Consider the following 22,690-nt stretch of genomic DNA (forward strand, 5'->3'; position numbering starts at 1 on the left):
CACAAAGAGAGTAAAGTCACGAGATTTATTACTCACAGATTCCAGAAATGGGGGGGGGGTGGGCACACATGATAAGCCAGGGGAAGGGCAGTCCTCGGTCCCAGTCACCAGCAAGCTGGAGAGAGAGAGCGTGTAGCAGGCACCTATTCCTTATAAGTTGGTTGGGATGGAGGCCATTAGCTCTTTGCAGGCTTGACTCTAAGTGGTTATTTTAAAAGGTGCCCTGGGAAGAGCGAGGCAGGAACTTGGGGAGGGAATCCTAAGCTCAGGTTCTTATCTAACCGTCCAGACGCTGGGTGTGAGCAGGGTTGTCATACTGTAAGATGCCTGGGCAGCAACTCAAAGTAGCTATTTTCTCATCACAGTAAGGCAAGCATTTTACTTCTTAGTTGATGAAACAGATGTATTTAGTCTTTATTCATGTACCCCACCGGAAGCTCTATGAATTTAGAAGCTTAAAAGAATGTGTTGTGTCCCTTTTGACCAAGGCTTCGTTTTTGCAAACCCAAAGGCATCCTGACAGACACAGCTACAATTGTTTGTGCTAAAAGGAGGAGGATGTTGGGCCCAAACCCCGTTTCTGTATGACACATGTTTGCATTAGTGAATTTTTCTTACACAGGCGTTTACCTTCTTAGCTTTATTTTTTTCTTAGTCACAATAATAGAGCATTTGTATTTTGTGAGCAGACACCAGATTTGGCCCAGGGGATGCTGGATGACAGAGAGTTTAGGATGTCCTGAATTTAGGTGTTTGATGTGCGTGGCTGAGCTGATGGACCCATCCATGAACCCTTCCTGCACCGAGTTTTCTGGTTCCTGTTGTGTGTTCTCGGATCGTCTCCTGGGCCATTCCCAGCATCCCCTGGACGGCTCCCAGCCACCTGGTTCTGACTTGGGTAACTTGGATGACTTAGCCCTGCTTGTGCAAGCCAAGCTTGAGTCTGGTGGGACCACTCGGGCTATCTGTGTAGCTTTCCTCTCTTCCTGACCTGTTGAATGTACCCTTTACATTTTTAGGTTGGAGAGTCAGGCTTGTCATCAAAGACAGGCGACAGGGAAGCCACCAGACCTGTCACTGCAGGAAAGGGGAGTGTTAGTCTGCGTGGAGCTCTCAACCATTCAGACGTGGGAGCTTTCCTCTGAGGGGGAAATGCACAGCAAGAGGAATGCAAGTTCAGGGCCCAGCTTCAGGGTCTGTGGTCCTGGGCTCCTGGTGTTAGAGCCCTTCAGCCTCCTGGTCAGTCAACTTGGAAACAGCCAGCCCAAGAGACGCACAGCTCTGAAAACATCAGGGGCCATGTGCCCAGGGCAGGACCACTGCTGCTGTCCATCTTCATCCCCTTCTCCCATAGCTGCTTCTCAGACACTGCCTGAGTCGGATCGGAGTTGTTGTTTGAGTCAGGCTAATCTACTTACCTTTCCAATTCAACATTTTTATACAAACCAACCTCCCCCTCAGCCCCACCACCCGATTCTCTTGTCTCCTTCAAAGTCCACTTAGACCGCGGTCTCTAAAGCCGTTCCTATCTCTATATAAAAGCCCTCTCTGACTCCCAGTTTCATTGGCTTCCGTTTTTGCGAGTTCTCAGATGAAATCAGTGAATAGTTATTGACCACTTCATTGGTGCTGGGCTCCGTGCTAGCTGAGCATTTTTCCTGTTGATATAATGTGACACGGCTGTGTACTTGGCATGATTTAGAAATCCGTGCGTCTGGTCTCGCAGACTAGAGGGTAAGGACAGTGTTTCCATGCCCCCGAGCTCAGGGCTCCATCCAGGCAGATGCTGCTGACAGAGTGACTGTGTCTGTGGGGATTGTAAGGGGTTAGAGGAAGGGATAGGCGTGTGCCTGTCTCACAGAGCTCCCTGTGATGCTTGTCACTTAGGTGCTGCTGCTCCTGTCTCCCAGTTTGTAAGAGCCAGCAATCTCTGAATGGTATGTGATGCCAACTGATCTGTATCTCTGGAGCCCTGTTTTATTTCTTATCTTTATCCCACAAACATTCCTTGCGCAGAAAATCTTGGGAAGTTTTTGCCATCCTTTATTCAATCATAGTGGAAGTGGAACTCCTGTGATGCTGTCATTTTTGTCCATTTGTTGATTCATTCATTCACTCATTCATTGATTCAAGGGACGGCACTTGGATCTGGTGTGCCCTGCATTGGCACAGTGATGGGAAAGAGGATGACGGGAAAGATGAGCCAGCGGAAACCTGTTTCTAAGTCTTTTCGTTGTGTTTCCAACTCTTGAAACCAGAGGCAGTCATTTCACCTCTGAGCCTCAATTTCATCATTTGGAAAATGGAAGTAATAGCTTCTCTGCCTTCCTCATGGGATTGTTCTGAGGGGCTGACAAGATAATATATGTTAAGCGATTTTGTAAAAATTGTAGTATTTTGAAAATTCAAGTATTTTTTCTGTTGTTAGCCTACCTGAGTTCTTCTTCACTCACCAATGGACTGTGGCTAATACTTTAAGCAGATCTATCAAAATCTGGTCTGATGAGAGTAAATAAGGTCGCAGCTCTGTCTTAACAAAAGATACGTAACTTCCCAGAATGATTAACTAGGTGATCATTGAAATAATTGTTCTTAAACATAGATTTGTAATAAAAATAAAAACGAATTCACAGGTAAGTTTTTGGGGACCTGGCAAATGTGCCAAGCAGACTCCATTTATATTTATCATTTGTTTGGGGACAGTTAGCCTCAGTTATAGATGTTGGTGGTGAATAAATATTCCATTTATTATGCAGACTGGAGGTTTGAAAAATATTGCTGGAGGGGAGTAAATGAGCAGAAACTAGTTGATTTGGGTTTTCATGTTTTTGCACATGAATTTCTCTTGATCTTTCTTGATGGTTCTGAAGTCCTAGACAAGGAGTGGAAACTCTTCCGTGCTTAGTTTCTCTGTGTAACGCCTTAAAAGACTCTCATGGATCAAGTTAACTTCTCCTTCCTTTGTCCCAATTCTATATCTTGAATATATTCCATAAATTGTTTTTCTTGTTAAAAAAGCAATACATATGGATTATAGAAACTATGGAAAATATAGAAAAATATAAAGATTATAAAATGATCTGTAATTTTACTCCCTCCCTATGGCTAAGATTTTACCATATTTGCTTCTAGTCTTTTGTTCCAAACATCTTTTTGTACATGCTTATTTCTTATTTCATGCAGCATTGTAATTACATTTTTACAAACCTATATCTTGTATGAGAATTTATCCACATGGAGGGCAGGGAGTGTTTCTTTTAACTATGTGTCACTAAAGCTTATTTGGCAAATAGTACCCAACTACAGGTGGAGTCAAATTCATACCAGAGGAGCAAAGGAAAAAATGTGTTGACGACAGAAATCCCATGTGATGTTTATAAGCCTCTGTTTGTCTTGGGAATTGTTGAAGGAGCTGTCAAAGTATCCCCTGAAAGTAGCTAATCTTCTTGTTATCCACTGCTGTATCTGACAGATGCGTATCCAGGAAAACCTTCATTATGTTGCATCAGGGCTAGTGCTAAGTTGATGGTTGGTATCAGAGACAGTCTTTTCCCCTCTGCTCATTAACTGCTTGTTTTGATTACCAATGAGATTTACCTGTCCAGTGGTTCTTGGCTCCCTCTATGGTACAGCTGCTCTACCTTCCCAGGAGACTGGATGGTGTCCCTCCTTGCCACTCACGGGTCGTTCTCTCCTTGTGACTTTGCAGAGAGGGTGGTACCAGACAGAAAACGAGTACTACTTGCTGCAGTTCACGCTGACCGTTCGCTGCCTGTGCTACACCAGCTTCAGCCTCGAGTTCTGCTGGCGGCAGCTGCCCGCTGAGCACACCTCCTACTCCTTTCCCTGGATGGTGGCCTATGTCTTCTATTACCCCGTCTTCCACAACGGGCCCATCCTCAGCTTCCCGGAGTTCATCAGACAGGTAGAGGCCATTGGGGATTAAACTGGTATTCTGTAGATTAAGCCTCTGTCCTTGTTGCCGTGGTCACCCATGTGAGTCCTGAGTCTTTTCATTCAAGGGTGCGCATAAATTTAAAATGCATATTATTGTCTTGATAATTTTTTTACGTAAGTCAAATGCTTCGGGGAAATAAACTTCAAAATATAGGTTGACCTGGAACTTGTGCATCTTAGCTCCAGGAGCCCCCGCCCTGATTCTCGGTGGACCGTGGCTACCAGGATTAGTAGCTGGGCACAGTGAGGAACCTCGGATTGGGTATCCACTGCTGGGCAGTCCCAGGGAAAGGAAAAATTGGATTCTCATGGTATTACTTGGAAAGTAGAAAGAGAAACTGTCTAAGCTGTTGGTTGGCAAGTTGTATGTTCTCTTTTTTTTCACGAAATGCTTATGAAGTGACTCTGCTGTAGCCTGCTAATTGTTCAGGGCGACCTAGATGAGAAAACCGAGTGGAGTGGGAGAGAGTTTGAAGGCAGTAGTCTGTTTTCGGGTCTGGGTGCCTGTTTCTGCCCAGGACCCTGCCTGCCTTCTCTGGACAGCAGCCTTTTCTGAAGCTCATGTCAAGCTACCATCATCATTCCCACCTTACTTTTCCTCCTATTTAGAGTTTTATTCTTCTAGTTGCACAGTTAGCCTCATGGAACATATTTATGAAATTAATTCACCTAAGGTATTAGTAATTGATAATACCTAAAACGGTGTTTCTCAAGGGTCATTCAATACTCCTCCAAACAAAACAATCCTGATGGAGGTGAGAATAATAACAGGAATGCACAAACAGTGTGCACACATACGTACACAAAGAACACACAGCACACACCTGCAAGTGCACACGCGTGTACACACACACAGAGGTGTGGAAGCGTGGCTCAAAGTGCAGGGCCTACAGCCCGTTTCCAGGAGGCAACGTGAAAGGTACCGCCTGGAAAAATAGGGGAGTTCTTAGAAATCCCTTATTCTGTCTTCAAAATTCGACCAAGTCATGCATTGTACTCAAAGGTATATTTCTGCATTATAGCAATAATGTTTTAAAATTGCCAGTTAAATTATTTAATTTTTTTCCCTTCACAAATATTTAAATGAAATTGATATGCTGGGCAGATAGATATTTGGCATATGGTTTCTCATACCTTAGTTTGGGTTACATAGAATCATTCTTTTGTCACGAAGTTATTTAAACATCTATGTTTGACAATTACGTTTAAAATTATTGTGTGAAAGACAGAGGTAGTTAGTATTGGCAGCTGATCTAACTCAGTCATTCTCAAAGTGTGGTCCCTGCACTAGCAGCATGGGCGTCACCAAGGAAAGAGTCAGAAATGCACATTCTCAGGCTCTGCCTAGGACCTACTGGATCAGACACTTGGGGTGTGGGGCCCAGGAATAGTGTTTAACAGGCCATCTGGGTGATGGTGATGAACGCTGGAGGCTGAGAGCCACTATCCTAAGTTCCTCAGAAGAGTAGGGGTTGGGGGTGGAATGGGGGGCATCGGGTGGGGTAGGCACAGTGTAGGGTGGGTTCAGGCCCTCCAAGTTTTGTCTCTTTTACAATCTCCTTACCATTGTGAGTTTTCAATTCTTTCAACATTCCAGCTAATAACATTTGGACTAAACATCCACACACAGCCACCGTCACCTCTCTTGAAGACAGATAGTAATTCTCAGAGAAACATAGACTAAATCCATTAAGAGGAAACAAGCTATTTTCATAACTGCCTCTTATCCTTCGGGAGCTTTGTGCTATGGCATCTGCACTTTGTTATCATGCAAGTCATCATTCTTTTTATTTCTCACGTCTCCTCCTTTTAAACTGTGCCCAGTGGGCTCTATCGGGAACGTTAGGGGCCCAGGGCAGGGTCCTGTGTCTGTTACAGAGAGGCAAGCTTTGAGATTATTGTTCACCTGAATTCTCAGCCAAGGGGTCTCATTCTCTTAAGCTCCAGTCTCGGGAAGAAAAGGGCTGATTTATTCCTATAGGGGCTCAGGTATGGAGACTCTGGGTTGCAACTACATCTTAGCCTTCTGTTTTTCACCCCTTTCACAATGATAGCAATCGCTGAAAGCAGGCAACTCAGAAAGGCAAATTGAAACCTTTCTCTATGCTATGGGAAGATTCATAGAAAAGTCAGTCTAGAAAGGGCAAAATGTTTCGTAAGCTACAGGGCAGATAAAAACAGCCAGGAGATTTCTGCAGTTGCTGATGGTGCCTATGGGGCCCATATCCCCATGAGAAAAATGGCTCTGAATGGGGAGCAGTGAAATCAGAAAGCTAATCGAGTAGTGAAAAGATTCTTTCAGAGAGGCCAAGAAAGGCAAGGATGGGAGAGGGAGGAAGAAAGCTAACTAGAAGAGCTTGTAAGCAAGATTTTCTCTGAACAAGTGCTTGAGTGAATGAATAAATGTTATATGAAATGGTATTATTGAAATTCCTGGTTCTTAGATTCTCAAGTCAATGCTCAAACTACGCAGAGCAGGAGAATGGGGCTGTGCCACCAGGGGGCAGCAGAGCCTCGTCGTGGAAACCAACCTAAGAGGGCAAACTGATTGATAAGATGACAGTATTAGGCACGCGCCTGGGAAAATGTATCTTTCATCTAATTTTTTTAGCATGTAAATTTACACACACAAGGTGAGGGACGTGTAGACAGAAGAGATGTTCTCTGTAATATAAGGCATGGAAATTTGCACACATCAGTCATGAACAGGTAAAAGTTTACCTGTTAAAAGGCCTCAGTGCCTTAACTTGACGGCCATCTCTGATGGCATTTGGAGTTTTGGAAATCTAGACCCCGTTTATTTTTCTCCCATGTTTCTATGGAACTCAGATCTTGAGCCGGGGCGAGGCAGGGGGACTGGGCGGGGAGTTCTAGGGAAAGGCAGGACATAGTGTTTATTTGCTCAGGTTGGAGCCTGGGCCCACCATGTCTTCCTCTGAACAGGTTGAATTGTGCAGGGAGGGCTAGCGTGGGAGGGCGGGGAGCCTGAGTGTGGTAGGACCAGGGGGCTTTTCCTTCCTGAGGGCTGTGCCCCTATCCCGAGGGGAAGCGCCAGTGCTCGAATAGGGAACTTGCATGGTGGTGATGAGCAAGGATTCTGGAGGCCAACCCTGTCGTTAAAAGAGTTTGAATTCCTGCTGTGCTTTGGCTTGAGAGCACTTAGTGAGTTACTTATCTTATTTGTGACTCAGTTTCCTTGCCAGTGAATCATAGTACCCTCCTCAGAGGATTGTTAAACAGATTAAATGATTTTACGTAGGTAATGTGGCTTGACACATAAACACCATGAAGTGTTAACTATTACTATTACTGTTGTTATTGTTAGCCAAAAAGCGTGTGGCAATTCTGGGGTAAGTTGGAGAAGGTTGTTGAGAGAATATGACCACCAGTTGACCCATGAGCTGGACCTGGGCAATTGGAGGCTCTGAACTCCCCCCGCCACCTGACCTTGGAGAGTACGTGTTGCCCACGTCCAGCATTCCCACACTAGAGCTGTTTCAAGGATGCAGCCTTGAGAGAGTAAGGTGTCGTTGAGACCATCTGGACTGAATAAGTGACCAAACCCAGTTAAGGCCTCTATATAAACTTTTAAGATTCTGGCAGGTGGGTGCAGAGATCTACTCATCTTGTAGCTGCTAAGACAAGCCTCGTATGTAGCTTCCCTTGCTTATTAAAACTGCTACGTACCAATCTGGAGTGGTCTGGCTCTTTCTTCGGTCTCTCCTTGCTCTCTGTTTATGCCAGGCTGTTTCAGATTTCACCAAGAAAGCTCCAGAGGATGTGAACTAATATAAGTTTAGGCCAGAGCTGAGACCCTGGGTGTCCAGTCTGGTAGGTGGGCAGAGGAGCAGGGGATTCTGAGCAGGGGATTCTGGGCAGTGGCCATCCTTGGCCTCAGAAGAGACTGGTGTGCTGGTTTCATCTCTTTGGAAGAGAGACCCAAGCAGTTGCTGCAGGTCCAGGGGTGGGCCCAGCCCCTGAGTGGCTGGGGCTGGCAAGAGCTGGGCAGGCAGGCAGTGTCCCAGATCAACCGTTCAGGGTTTGAGCTAGGCTCTGGTTCTAGAAGGCACCTAGAATTATACTAATCGTAACAAATAATACTGACTGAGCACTTACTCTGAACTAGGCTTTATGTATTCTAACTCATTTCATCCTCACAACAACCTTGGAGAGAGAAACTGTGGTTACCACCACTTTACAGATAGTAATATGGAGGCAAAGAGAGGCTAATAAGATACAGATTGGGGTGGAAGGAATAAAGACTTGAGCCTTGTCGCACTGACTTGGTGAACCCCACGGGAGGTAGAGAGAAGATGCGGTGTGGTCTGGTGGACATGCGGGTCTGGAGGCTCAAGCTGGCCAGACCAGGTCCCAGTCCTGTGGCAGCAGCATCAACTGCAGGTCCCAGTGGCTGTTCTGGCAGAGTCCGCTGTCTACCACCGGCCTTGGTCTGGATGCCTGGGGAGGGGCAGTGAGGGTCTGATTAGGGAATGATCTTTGGCAGGAGGGGTGTGGTCTGTGACCACAGGCTGGAGCGAAGCTCCCCCACCACAAAGGAGTAGGACTCCGGCTACTATGCCCTTGACCTGCGCACGGAGGTTGGAGCAGAGATGGCAGAGTTGAACAGTTGGCTCCGGGGAAGGCTTTTATTTGGTGCTCTCAAACATAGGTATTATTAGTGTGTGAAGGAAAAGAACCTTTCATCTTTGAGAACTGTCATCTTTAATCATCAGAGTATCTTTGAAAGCCTTAGCTATTCCTTTTTATGCAATTTGCATGAAATGAGGTTTTAAAATATAATGTTTTAAAATGCACTTTGCAGATGAGTTAATGCGTATTTTTTAGTGGAGCCTTAACTAAAAATTCCCATTGATGGCGGTTTCCAATGGTCTTCAGGTTGGCACTCCCCTAGGTTTGGAAGATCTCAAATGAAATGCTTTGCATGTGGATGAGAGAGCATCCTTGCTCATTAGGTGAGCAGTGTACAGCTTGTCTTTTCTTCCTGCTGGATCGACAAGGGACAAATGCTGAATTTTTTAAATAAAAGAGAGTCAACCAAATTGAAGGTATAAATGGACTGTAATAATGACTCAACTCTAAAGAAAGATGAATAACCGTTTTTTAAAGTAAAAGCAAATAGAATGAAAAATTGGATTGGTTTCCTTATGCTGTGTTTACTTGTACTGTTAAGGAATAGACATTTCTGTTACTCTGAATAAGGAGGCAGCCAGCATCAAAAAGGGAGCATTGCAGAGAAAAGTGCAGCCCTTCTGGTCCAGGGGTGGCGCATAATTATGCCTTACTCAACCTGGTAGGGAAGTTTTGCCCCGAGGAGAGTAGGTGGGTCATTACTGGGAAGCCAATCAGCCACAAAATGGCACCCCCTGTTTCTTCTTAATCACAGATATTTGTGTTGTTTTAGACTGCACATTGTTTGGGGAAGGAAGGGAGGACCTCTGAACTGACCTTGAAATGTGATTGCCTGGAGCTCATAGGTGATTGGGTAGATGTATTTTCCTGATTGCCTGGAGGGGCTCCCCTCCCATCCAGCTGCTTCTCTGCTCCCTCCCATGGGGCTGCACACCCAGTGATGCTCTGAGGCCTCAGGGGCAGGTCTGGTCTTCGGGGGACTTGAGCTTGGGGTAGGCTTCTACTTAGGGGCCTACAGACCACGTGCAGAGTTGCTTATGTAGAAACTGGAGGCATTCACTTGTGGGAAGATTGTCTTCTGTCAATGCTGCTTTGGAGTCCATTTCACACATTCAGTCAGGGGACTTGCTTCCCTCTGAGAGTCTGGCACCAAGAAAGGCCTGTTCATTGGTCTGGAATGGTTTTGGTGCCTCTTCATGTCTTAGACTCCTTGATTGCTTTGGTGTGAACTCTTCCAGCCTCCACAGACTGATGGACACTGTGTTCATAATCATTTCCTCATTTGCTGATCGTCATTAGGTCAAACTGAATTTGCTTTAGAGAGCTGGAAAAGGGTTGAGAATTAGCAAAGAGGAACTCAGTACATAGCTAAGAAAATCAACATATGAGTGTGGTGGGAATGTAAGGAGAAATAAAGAACAGGGCTCACATGAAAGGGAGAGAAGAACACTTGCCATAGAGGTTGCTGGGCTTCCCGGGGAGATCCTGAAGCTAGGCATGTGTTTAGAAGGAGTGAAGAAATAGAAGGCCTTGCCTCACTTGCAGAGAGGACCAAAGTCTTCACAATATTGTAAAGTTGCATTACTTTTTCCCCTGATTAGAAAATAACCAATTGTTAAAAACAACCATCCAAAGATTACACTCACTGTCGCCAATTTGGTGTGTATCTTTCCAGCCTTTCATTATTTATGGACATTGATCAAAAACAATTTTCATGGCTACGTAATACTGAGGTGCACTCATGTGTTTCACTAATCCCCTACTGGTGGACATTTGGGTTATTTCCTTTTTCTTCTCATTTAAACAACACAGACACGAATGATCGGGCAGGTAGGTGTCTCTGCACTGAGGATTTTGGCTTGTAGCTCCACTGCTGAAGACTCTGTAGGGTCTTGCAGAGCGTGCGTGCTTGAGGTAAAGATTCAAATGAAAACTGCGCTCAGTTTGTGCTCAGAAAGGGGTCTGCATTGGGTTATCTAGTGCAGCTATGATGGCAGTCAGCTGTGATCCATACAAGTCTGTGAATGCTCATATTCCCAGTCTTCCTTCCTGATAACCCTTCCCAGCCAGCACTTCTGTCCAAACTGACTTGATGAGTCCTTCAAAGCAGTTACTGTTGCTTCATGACAATGGAGGCTGCTGTGGCTGGGCAAATTATCTTCCTGAGGTGAATGGCAGAAAACTAAAGGAAAAAGGAAGTTCCTGTTAGTTTGATCTATTAACATTAAAAAAATTAAACCAGCGAGCTTTCCTTGCCATAGCTAATCAAGCAGATGGCAAAAGGGGAAAGCCATTTGTGCAGATTATTGTAATGCCGCTGAAACAGCCAGAATTTCTTAGCCTGGCTTCTTGCTGTAAGAGGACAGTTTGAGAAAGTGGTACTATGCACAGTCGAAAATGGAGTAAAAATAAATCCCCTGGCATACAGATCTCCCTTCTCCTTTAAGGGCAGTGCCTGTTACTCCTGGCTGCAGTGGGACCCGCTGTGCCTTGATGACAGAGGAAAGTGGAAGATAAATTCCTCAGGATCACTCTCCCCCTAAGAGTGGGCCATTCTGGTTTATGTAATATATGAGCCCTAATTGTCAAATGCTAAATCAAGTCCATTTCCTCTGCCAGCTCACGTTTGCAGATTCAGCCTCATCATTTATGCATTAGCTTCACCTCTGCATTGCAAGGCAGCCTAATAAAATCTTGTCTGTGCAAGACCCAGAAAACTTACCCACTCCCTCTTGTTTTTCTGTGTTCGTCTAGTGGTGTAAGGCTGAAATTGAATTCACTTCAAATTTTATAGCATGCTCATGCATTTCAGAATCTATGGGTTCTAAACTGTTGTGCATCCCTGAACAACAGGCAATGAGGGAAGACTACAGAACCAGCCTACTGTGGGTGGAACTTTTTATGTTTTTGGTCTGTTTTGTCCACGCGTATTGAGTATACTCTGAGTAGTTTGTCTATATCTATGAATCATCCAAACATCCCTCGCTCACCTTTGGTGTTTGGCTCTGAACCGTCTCCTAATTCTGCCCTGTAGCTGGTAGCCTGGGATGTCACGCGGAAAGAATGTGAAGATGCAATAGGAGGCATGTAATTATCAGATATTGACTACCAGGTATCCAGTGCTTTTTATATGCCAGGGCTGTACCTGGTACGTCATATACTTTATTATATATATTATCACAACAATCTTTCTCACTTTACGTGTGAGGAAACCAAGTCTCAGAGAGGTTAAGGAACTTGCTCTGGATCACACAGATGTGTGGTTTCTGCTAGAATCTGATCCCAATTCTGTCTGACTCTAAAGTCCGTGTTCTTAACTATTACACTGTGCCGCTTGCTAAGCAAGAGACTTGTCCTGTATGCTGTCCCTGTTTCTGTTTACTCTGCCTTGTTTCAGAAACAATTTAAGGTAAGTTGACACACTCACACAGAGTTTTTCCCTTGTTCTCAGGCTCTGTCTCTCATTCTCCCTTTCTCTTACTGGTCCTGTGCCCCTTCCTGACTTGGCTCTACTTATACCAGCCTGAGATGTGAGTGGGTGATGGATGAAGACAGGCAGGGTGACATCTGAGCCCAAAGTGACCCCAGCGTCCCGAGGGGTGCAGAACCCATCTCGGTCCTTGGCACTAAGATAGCTTGTTGACTCCATCCTATTCTTACTCTGGGACAGAGTTTTCAAGCTTGGACATGACTTTTTCACCCAAGAACATTGAGTGTTCCCAAGGCAAACTAAACCAACCTGCTTTTAGTAGATTCAGCCATAATATCGATTGGAAGTTTATTAAAAACATTGTCTAGGGGACTGTTTGAACGATTCTAGACATCAAGGCACAGTCTAATGACTTCTTTGTTTCCACTTTAGATGCAGCAGCAAGAGCACTGCTCGCTGAAGGCCAACCTTCCCATCCTCGTGCTGGGGCTGGGCCGCCTCCTCTGCTCTTGGTGGTTGGCGGAGCTGATGGTCCACCTCATGTACATGCACGCCATCTACAGCAGCACCCCCCTCCTGGGCGCTGTCTCCTCTTGGACCTTAGGTAATTGTGGAAATGACTGTCAGTACAACAAGCTTCAAGACGTAGCTTCAGAGTGAGGCTGCACTGGGGGCAGAAGGGTGCAGTTGCCTTGAGCAAACCCTCCTTTTTTCAATCCCATTCCCCTTGTGGCCAAGGTGATGCATGTGTGAGGTGGCTGACAGAGGTGAAGGCTGGGCTTTGTAGTCTGGGAACCAAAGATGGTGGCAATCCCATTTCATAACGGAATCCTACAAAGCTTAGCTGGGTCTGCATCTTTCTGGGGTGGCCAGCACTGCCCTGGACAGGAAAGGGCAAGAGATGCTAGGGGCAGCCTTTGAGTCCCTGCTAAGCGGCAATGCTCCAAGACTGAGTTCTGCAGTTTTCCTTGTTGTTCTTGTATACAATATAAACAACAGAAAATCAAGATGAGCTTTAAAGTCAGACGGACGTAGGTTTGAATCTGAGTGCCACCAACCACTGGTGGGCAACCTTTGGCAGCTGGATAAAACTCTGCATCTTCATCTGTAACAGGAGCAGACTTTGCAGGGTTATTTTGAGGATTCATTGAAACCATGAAGGTGAAGGGCTTACCTCATTAAGAATCTGGTAGGTAGAATAAGTGGTATGTGTGTGTGTATGTCCCTCTGTTGGTCCCTTCTTCTTGTCTACCCATTTCTTTATATCTGCAAGTAGGTGAGGTCGAAGTCATTTCCTCAGCAGGGCACAGCCTGCAGTCTAGGACTTGTCTGTGGAGAAACCATTGTCTTTTTTCATCTGGCCAAAGCAGCAGAGGACAGGCCCCTTTGTGAAGTAAATCTCATTTCTTTGTTGGTGCTCCTTTCAAGAACTCCTGTGGTAGCTGAATTCAGCCCCGTGGTGTGACCTCCAGCCTGTAGCTCCAATGGGCAATGTGTGGTCTCTCGGCCAGATTAAGCTGCTCCTTGCTGAGGGCAGGAGTACAAACCTGTCTCCTGATCTGTGTGGATTTCTAATAGATTTAAAAAATCTTGATTGTCCTTGGTATCACACAGCCTTCATCAGAATGTTTTTAAGGAAGATTCCTTTTAGGATTGAAAAAATGTCGGGCTGTTTTAATGACGGTCTCTTTCCAAACAGATCTTTTTTATAGTTAGGGTAACTAATATTCTGAGGTTTTAACAATGTAGTTAGACAAAACGCAATAGGATTAAATGATGGCTTGTGCTAAATTGAATCCCAGTTGTACTGCATCCAAGTTAAGAGACTGTATCAACTGGGGTGATCTTAACGATGAGTAATGGAAAACACAATTCAAAATGGGGATTAAACAGTAAGGAAAAGCTCTAAGGTCAGCGAGAGGGGCGGTAAATGCAGTGACTCAGAAAGTCGTCAGTGACCCATTTGCATATCTACATTCGGATTGAGAACTAACTGGAATCCGAGGAGCCGTCTGTGTGCACCTCCAATCCCATCACCTTCTCTCAGCCTCTGCACAAAGATAACCTGATTTTTGGGTTTATGGTTCCCCTTTTTTTTTCTTTACATTGACTTCATTTTTAGAGCAGTTTTAGGTTTACAGCAATACTGAGAAGAAGGTACAGAGAATTCCCCTATATCCCCTGACCCACACACATGCACAACTTCCCCCGCTATCAACATCCCCACCAGAAGGGTACATTTGTTACAATCGATGACTTGACACATCGTTATCACCAAAGTCCGTGGTTTACCTTAGGATGCACACTTAGTGTGGTACAGACTGTGGGTTTTGACAGATGTGTGATGACATGTATCTGACATTATAATATACATAATAGTTTCACAGCCCTAAAAATCCTCTGTGCTCTGTCTATTCATGCTTTCCTCCCTGATCTTCTTGCCCTAATGCCTGGCAACCATTGAACATTTTACTGTCTCCATAGTTTTGCCTTTTGCAGAATGTCTTATAGGTGAAATCATGCAGTGTGCAGCTTTTTCAGATTGACTTCTTTCACTTCGTAGCATGCATTTAAAGTTTTTTCATGTCTTTTAATGGCTTGATAGCTCGTTTCTTTTTAGCACTGAATAATATTCCATGGTCTGGATGTACCACACTTTATTTATCCATTCACCCATTGAAGGACATCTTAGTTGGTTCTAAGTTTTGCAACTATGAATAAGAATGCTGCAAACATTCATGTGCTATTTTTTGTCTGGACATAAGTTCTCACTCGTTTGAGTAAATACCAAGGAGTGCAATTGCTGGATTGTATGGTTAAGAGTATGTTTATTTTTGTAAGAAACTGCCAGGCTGTTTTCCAATGTATCATTTTGTATTCCCACCAGCAGTGAATGAGTTCCTGTTGCTCCACATCCTTGCTAGTATTTAGTGTTTTCAGTGTCCTGGATTTTGGCCATTCTGATGGGTGTATGGTAGTATCTGGTTGTTGTTTTAATTTTCAGTTCCCTGATGACATATGATGTGGAGCATCTTTTCATATGCTTATCTACCAACTATATATCCTTCTTTGGTGAGGTGTCTGTTCAGGTCTTTTCTTCATTTTAAATTGGATTGTTAATTTTCTTATTGTTCAATTTTAATGGTTCTTTGTATGTTTTGGATAATACTCCTTTATCAGATGTGTCTTTTGGAAATATTTTCTCCCAATCTGTGGCTTGTCTCCTCATTCTCTTGACAGTGTCTTTCACAGAGTAGAAATTTTCAATTTTAATAAGTCCAGCTTATCAATCATTCCTTTTATGGATTGTGCCTTTGGTCTTGTATCTAAAAGTCATCGCCACATCCAAGGTCATCTAGGTTTTCTCCTATATTTTCTCCCAGGAGTTTTGTAGTTTTGCATTTTACATTTAGATCTATGATCATTTTGAGTTAATTTTCATGGAGAGTGTCAAGCATGTGTCTGGATTCATTTTTTTGCATGTTGGTATCCACTTGTTGCTGCACCATTTGTTCAAGAGACTATATTTGCTCCATTGTGTTATCTTTGCTACTTTGGCAAAGATCAGTTGACCACATTTATGGGAGTCTGTTTCTGGGCTCTCTATTCTGTTCCATTGATTTTTGGTATATTCTTTTGCCAATATCCACTGTCTTGGTCACTGTAGCTTATAGTAAGTCTTGGAGTCAAATAGTGTCAGTCCTCCAACTTTGTTCTCCTTCAGTATTGTGTTGGCTCTTCTGGATCTTTTGTTTTTCCATATAAACTTTAGAATCAGTTTGTTGACATCCACAAAATAACTTGGTAGGATTTTGCTTTGGATTGCATTGAATCTATAGATCAATCAGGGAAGAACTGACATCTTGACAATATTGAATCTTCCTATCCATGAGCATGGAATATCTCTCCATTTATTTAGTTCCTTGATTTCTTTCATCAGAGTTTTGTAGCTGTGCCTCTTATATACCTTGTACATATTTTGTTAGATATTTACATAAATATTTATTTTTAGGTGCTAAAGTAAATGGTATTGTGTTTTTAATTTCAACTTCCACTTGTTCATTGCTGATATATAGGAAAGTGATTGACTTTTGTATATTAACTTTGTATTTTGCAACCTTGCTACAATTGCTTATTAGTTCCAACAGGTCTTTTTTTGTTGATTCTTTGGGATTTTCTATACAGACAATTATGTCATCTGCAAATAAAAATCATTTCTTCCTTCCCAAAGTGTATACATTTTGTTTCATTTTCTTCTCTTATTGAATTATCTAGGACTTCCAGTATGATACTGAAAAGGAGTGATGAGAAGGAACATCCTTGCCTTTTTTCCTGATCTTAATGGGAAAGCTTCTAGTTTCTCACCATTAAGTATGATGTTAGCTATAGGTTGTTTGTAGCTGCTTTTTGTCAGATTGAGGCAGTTCCCTTGTATTCATAGTTTGGGAGTTTGTTTTTTTTTAAATCAAGAATGAGTATTGGATTTTGTCAAATTTTTTTTTGCATCTGTGGATATGATCATGCGATTTTTCTTCTTTAGCCCATTGAAATGATGGATTACATTAATTGATTTTCAGATGTTTAACCAGCCTTACATACTTGGGATAAATCTCACTTGTCATGGTGTACAATTCTTTTTATACATTGTTGGATTTGATTTGCTAATATATTGTTGAGAATTTTTGCATCTATGTTTATGAGAGATGTTGGTCTGTAGTTTTCTTGCAATGTCCATGTCAGATTTTGGTATTAGGGTAATGCTGGCCTCATAGAATGAGTTAGGAAGTAATCCCTCTGTTTCTCTCTTCTGAAAGAGACTATAGAGTATTGGTATAATTTCTCCCTTAAATTTTTTCAGTTTGGGAAGGTTATTTATTATTGATTCGATTTCTTTAATAGATATGGATCTATTCAGATTGTCTATTTTTTCTTTTGTGAGTTGGCAGGTTGTATCTTTCAAGGAATTGCTCCATTTCATCTAAGTTATCAAATATGTGGGCATAGAGTTGTTCGTAGTGTTTCTTTATTATCCTTTTGATGTTGGTGGGATCTGTAGTGATGTCCCCTCTTTCATTCTGTGGTAGTAATGTATGTCTTCTCTCTTTTTTCTTAGTTAACTTGGCTAGAGATTTATTTATTTTATTGGTCTTTTCAAAGAAACAGCTTTTGGTTTCATTGGTTTTTTGTATTGATTTCCTGTTTTTAATTTTGTTGATTTCTGCTCTAATTTTTATTATTTCTTTTCCTCTGCTTACTTTGGATTTAGTTTGTTCTGCTTTTTCTAGTTTCCTAGGGTGGAAGCTTAGATTATTGATTTTAGATCTTTCTTCTTTTCTAATATATGCATTCAATGTTACAAATTTCTCTTTAAGCACTGCTTTTGCTGTATGCCATAAATTTTCATAAGCTGTATTTTCGTTTTTATTTAGTTCAAAATATATTTTAATTTTCTTGATTTCTTCTTTGAACTGTGTATTATCTAGAAGTGTGTTGTTTAATCTCCAAGTATTTTGAGATTTTTCTAGTTGTCCATCTATTATTAATTTCTAATTTATTCCGTTATGGTTTGAGAGCAGACATTGTATGATTTCTATTCTTTTAAATTTGTTTAGATGTGTTTTATGGCTCAGAATATGGTCTATCTTGGTGAATATGCCATGTGAGCTTGAGAAGAATGTGTATTCTGCTCTTGTTGGATGAAGTAGTCTATAGATGTCGATTATATTCAGTTGATTGATGGTGTTGTTGAATTTGACTAGGTCCTAAATGACTATCTGTCTGCTAGATCTGCCCATTTCTGATAGAGGGGTGTTGAAGTCTCCAGCTATAATAGTGGATTCATCTGTTTCTCCTTCCAGTTCTATCAGTTTTTGCCACATGTATTTTGACCCTCTGTTGTTAGGCGCATACACATTAATGATTATTGTCTTCTTAGAGAAGTGCCTCCTTTTATCATTATGTAATGCCCCTCTTTATCCCTGACAATTTTCCTTTCTTGGAGGTCTACTGTGTCTGAAATTAATATGTTTACTCCAGCCTTTTGGTTAGTGTTAGCATGGTATATCTTTTTCTATCCCTTTACTTTTAATCTAAATGTGTCTTCATATTTTAAGTGGGTTTCTTTTAGACAATGTATAGTTGAGTCTTGTTTTTGATCCACTCTGACAATCTCTGTCTTTTAATTGGTGTATTTAGATCGTTGACATTTAAAGTAATTATTGATATAATTGGAGTAATATATGTCATGCTTGTTATTGTTTTCTATTCATTGCTCTTGTTTTTGTTCCTATTTTTGTCTTTCATTCTTTGTCTTTTGTGGTTTTAATTGGGAATTTTATGTCATTATATTTTCTCTTAGCATTTCATGTATATATCTTTTTTAATTTTATAATGGTTATCCTAGAGTTTGCGATATACATTTGCAACTAATCCAAGTCCACTTTCAGTTAACACTATACCACTTTACAGTTAATGCAAATACAGAATAGTGCTAATTGCTAATTCCTCTCTCCCATCACTTGTATTATTGGTGTCATTCATTTTGCTGTAGTTGTAAATAAAACTGGAGTTGTAAATACATTGTTGCTTTTATTATTTTGAACCAATTGTAATCTGTTAGACCAAGTAAGAATAAGAAAAGGTTTTATTTTACCTTTACTTATTCCTTCTCTGATGCTCTTCTTTTCTTTATGTAGATCTGAGTGGGTTTCTGACCTATATTATTTCCTTGTCTCTGAAGAACTTTTTTTTTTTTTTTAGCATTTCTTGCAAGGCAAATCTACTGGAAACAAATTCCACCACTTTTGTTTGTTGGAGGAGGTCTTTATTTTTCATTCATTTTTGAAGGATAATTTTGCAGGATATGGAATTCTAGGTGGTGGTTGTTGTTTTTCCTCTGAATGCTTTAAATATTTCACTCTACTCTCTTCTTAATATAGAAGAGAGCTGCATGGTTTCTAAGGAGAAGTTGGATGTAATTCTTGTCTTTGTTACTCTATAAGTTAGCTGAGATTTTTTTCCTCTTGGCATAATTATTAATAGCAACCTCTTTCATTCTCAAAAGTGTCATTATACAGTCACTTTAGGAATAGCCTTTTCTTTGTCAAACTATATCCTTACTCTATTCTGATTCAAATCCTGACTTAAAGGAGGAAACCTTTCATATTAACCCTTTCTAAACTTGAAAGTTCCTTTACTTTGAATTCCTTTTGCACTTGAGTATTTAGCATTTGAACTGTGTGATGTCATATTCATTGCTTCATTTGTTGATTGAGTACCAGGCATTGGACTTGGACCGAGGGAGGTAAAGATGAATGAGAAACAGTCTTTGTTCTCAAGAAGCTCATTCTAGAGAAGTCACACGTGAAGAACATTAGTTTTCTTTCATATATAGTTTTATAGTACCAAGACAGATGTCTGTAAAGATTCACTGGGCAGAGGGCACAAAAGAGAATGAGGTTACTCCTCACCTTCCTGCTAATTCTGGAAAGAGGAGTGAGTCACAAAGGTTTTATAGAGGAGTTAATGCTTTAGTTGATTCTTTAAATAGGTGGACAGGGCTTGGAGGGGGTTGGGGACAAGGTTGAGGCTGCAACATGAACAAAGGTCCTTCTCGGTATGGGTTACTTTGGTGCATTCAGGAACTGTGAGTTGTAAATAGCGGTGGATGCAGAGTCTAGGATATAGTGAGAGGTTCTGCCAAGGAAAACAGGAAGGGGTTTTATTGTGGAGAGCTTCTGGATCATGCTAAGGAGGATTTACTCTACCTTTCAGGTGATAGGACCCATGGAAGTGTTTAAGCAGAGATGAAATTAGATTTGTGGTTTAGAAATATCATTATAATTGCAGTGCAAATTGTGAATCAGAGTAGAGTGAGACTGGAAATAGGAAACTCTGTTAGAAAATGGTTCATCTCTTCATTCAACAAACATTAACGAGCAAGACAGTTTTTACATGATCTACTGCTTGAATAAATTAGACACATGATGAAGAGGACTGGAAGGAAGTAGGGGGGTTGGAGAAGAAGGGAATGATGAGAGAGATGGAGGTATAGTCAATAGGATCTGCTTACCAGTGAGATATGGGGGATGACAGAGAGGGCAGAGTCTAGGGAATTTTCAGGTTTAGAGTTTAGGTGATGACAGACACTTCTATTCACCAAGAGCAGGGAATATAAGAGGACTAGGCGCAGGTTTTAGGGAAGAAACAAGAGTCCAGTATTTGACAAGTCAAATTTAAAATAGAACATTGAGTGGAGACGTCTCTGCTAAGTTAGATATATGCAACTGGAGCTCAGGAGGGGGCTTGGGAATGGAGACAGACATTTGAAAGCCATCACTTGCATGTAATAGTTGGGGCCATGAGATCAAAGAGATTTCCTAGAAAAACGTGTACAGTGAGAATAAGAGAGGGCCAAGTATAGAATTTGAGGGAATGCGAACATTTAAGAGGGAAGCAGGAAAGGAGGAGCAAGCAATGAGTAAGAAGGAAGATTAATAAATGAGGGAGGAAGCAAATGGTTTTGTGAAAGTTTCAAGAAGAAAGAAATGCTCACTTTATCAGAAGTCGAAGAGAGGCCAAGTCAGAGGGGACTGAAGAGAGTCTGTTTCATTTTGGAAGTCATTGTTGACTTCGGCCATGGTTGACTTGGTCATTTTGGGGAGTGTAAACCAGGGTTGTAGAATAGTCAGAAGTGAGAAAATAGAGGCAGCTGCTGATACGCTGCTTCACTTGTGTTAACTGGTCATGCCTGGAGTGTTCAGGAAGCTCGGATGGCCTTGCTCTGGCACAGCCCAATCAGTCTCGCCTACTTCCCTCTTTCCTTCTGGCAGACTGACCATCCCCCTGCCTTCCTCATGGTTTCCTTTCCTCCATGGCTGCCATGGGATTGGGGTACAGCCTGACAAGCATCCCCTTTCTTTCTAGCGCACAGGCTTTCCCCAGCAGTAGGGTTTTGGGCTAATCCTTCTTGGGACATTCATAGAGATGAAGAAAATAAATATCAGGGAGTTATAAGACTTGCAAAGGCCATGGGGGCCTTGAGCCCTGGTCTGTAGTTTCTGTTTTCCTTCTGAAATAGTAAAGAGATCCTTTTATTATGCCACTTTTGTTCTCTCAGTTGTAGAGTTCTTTCTTTTTCCACGATGGCCTTTTTTTCCATCCTGAAGTTGCAGATGAGTGTGAGGCAGCAGCACTGATAGAGTAAAAGAGGCCTCTTTGTCTCACGTGCAAGAAGATATACAACTGGGCTTTCATCTCCCAGCATCTCAGGACTGAGTGACGTTCTACCCTGCCCAGAAGTGACCCCCTCTGAACACTCCCAGGTGGAGTGAAAGCTGCTTTAGAGAAGGAACTATGCCACCGCCCTTGGTGTCTGTCTCCTTCCGAGCTCAGCCCAGAACAGTGCCCTGCAGAGGTGCCTAATGAACACTTCATATGCACGTTCAGGTGACGAAAATAAATTTTATAGGGACTCTGCCTATCGAATGCCATTTGGGTGATGTTAACGTGAGTGACTCGATATCCAAGCCCGTGATTGATCCAAGATTTTGCATAAGGTGCCAAAGGGAAATCATGTACTTTGTTATTTTTCCAAAAAGTGATGATTGCAGAGTTAACGGGAATAGGGATGTAAATAGAGGTTGTTTACTGTGGGATTCATTTGATGTGGTTAATCAAACAATGAGGATATTCACAAACTGTGGAAGGTATTAAGTCCTCTCCTGGCAGGGATGGAAAAAGCAGTGGTGGCTGCTTGGCTGTCAGAGCTCAAGTGGTACTCACTGTAATTAAGAGGACATTAGGAACTCCATGGCAACGGGTGACATTTGATTTTCTTTCGTTTCCTTTAATACTCTCCTGGAGATGTCCAAATAAAATTTCGTTCCCTTTTATTTTATCCCTTCTCAGGGAGATGTTGATTTCTTTTCCCTACTACATCAATTTCCAGTGAGGTTTAGAGCTGTTATAATCAGCTTCTCAGGTGGATGCCAGGCTCCAGGAAGGTTTGCCACATGAGCACGAGTGCTCTGAGCTTTAGGGACTGTGGGTGGTGCCCATGCCAGGTTGTGCCAGCCCTGAATGGGGCCACCTCTGCCCACTCTGAGACCCTTTCAGCACCTCCCTTTGAAGTATCTTACTGAGAGGATAGAACTTTAGAGAACACTAGCATTTAAGAGGCAGACAGAAAAGGAGGAGCCGAGATATTAATAAAGGAAGGAGGAAACAAGTGGTTTTATGAAGATTTTGAGAAAGAAGTAATGCTGAGTTTATCAGCATCTGGAGAGAGGCCAAGTCGGAGGGACTAAAGAGGCTCTATTTCATTTGGCAAATGAGAAGTCATTGTTGACTTGAATCATTTTGAGGAATATAAACCAGCATTGTTAGAATAAGGCAGCAGTGAGAAAACAGAAGGGGTCTGAGGGAAACTTTAAACGTGTGTGCTGAAACCACCTAAAAGCAATCAGAAAGATAGCGGGAAAGGCAACAGGAACTGTAGCTTTCTGAAGGCTGAATGAGGGTGAATTCTATTCCCATGCAGAAATTTATAGGAAGAGGATGCTGAGCAGCAACTTTCCATGTTTGTTGAGTTCAAACAAGATTTAAATTAAAGCAAGGAGACCTTAGTAGAGATAGTCCTCAAGTGGTATACCA

At 42.3% G+C, this 22,690-nt stretch overlaps 1 protein-coding gene across 28 annotated transcripts in view; it reads left to right on the forward strand.

Moving 5' to 3' along the window:
* Positions 1-22,690, forward strand: part of HHAT (hedgehog acyltransferase) — a 317,507-nt gene that overhangs the window by 70,075 nt on the left and 224,742 nt on the right. For all 28 annotated transcript variants that reach the window (XR_011498116.1, XR_011498117.1, XR_011498115.1 and 25 more), the window contains 2 exons: positions 3,710-3,925; positions 12,470-12,641. Coding sequence is in view for 25 of the 28 variants with exons in the window: in XM_070497291.1 (XP_070353392.1) it covers positions 3,710-3,925; positions 12,470-12,641 (388 nt within the window). In the remaining 3 variants the exon portion in view is untranslated. The remainder of the gene's footprint in view (positions 1-3,709; positions 3,926-12,469; positions 12,642-22,690) is intronic.

This window comes from Equus asinus, chromosome 25 (assembly GCF_041296235.1).
Source record: "Equus asinus isolate D_3611 breed Donkey chromosome 25, EquAss-T2T_v2, whole genome shotgun sequence".
Taxonomy (NCBI): domain Eukaryota; kingdom Metazoa; phylum Chordata; class Mammalia; order Perissodactyla; family Equidae; genus Equus; species Equus asinus.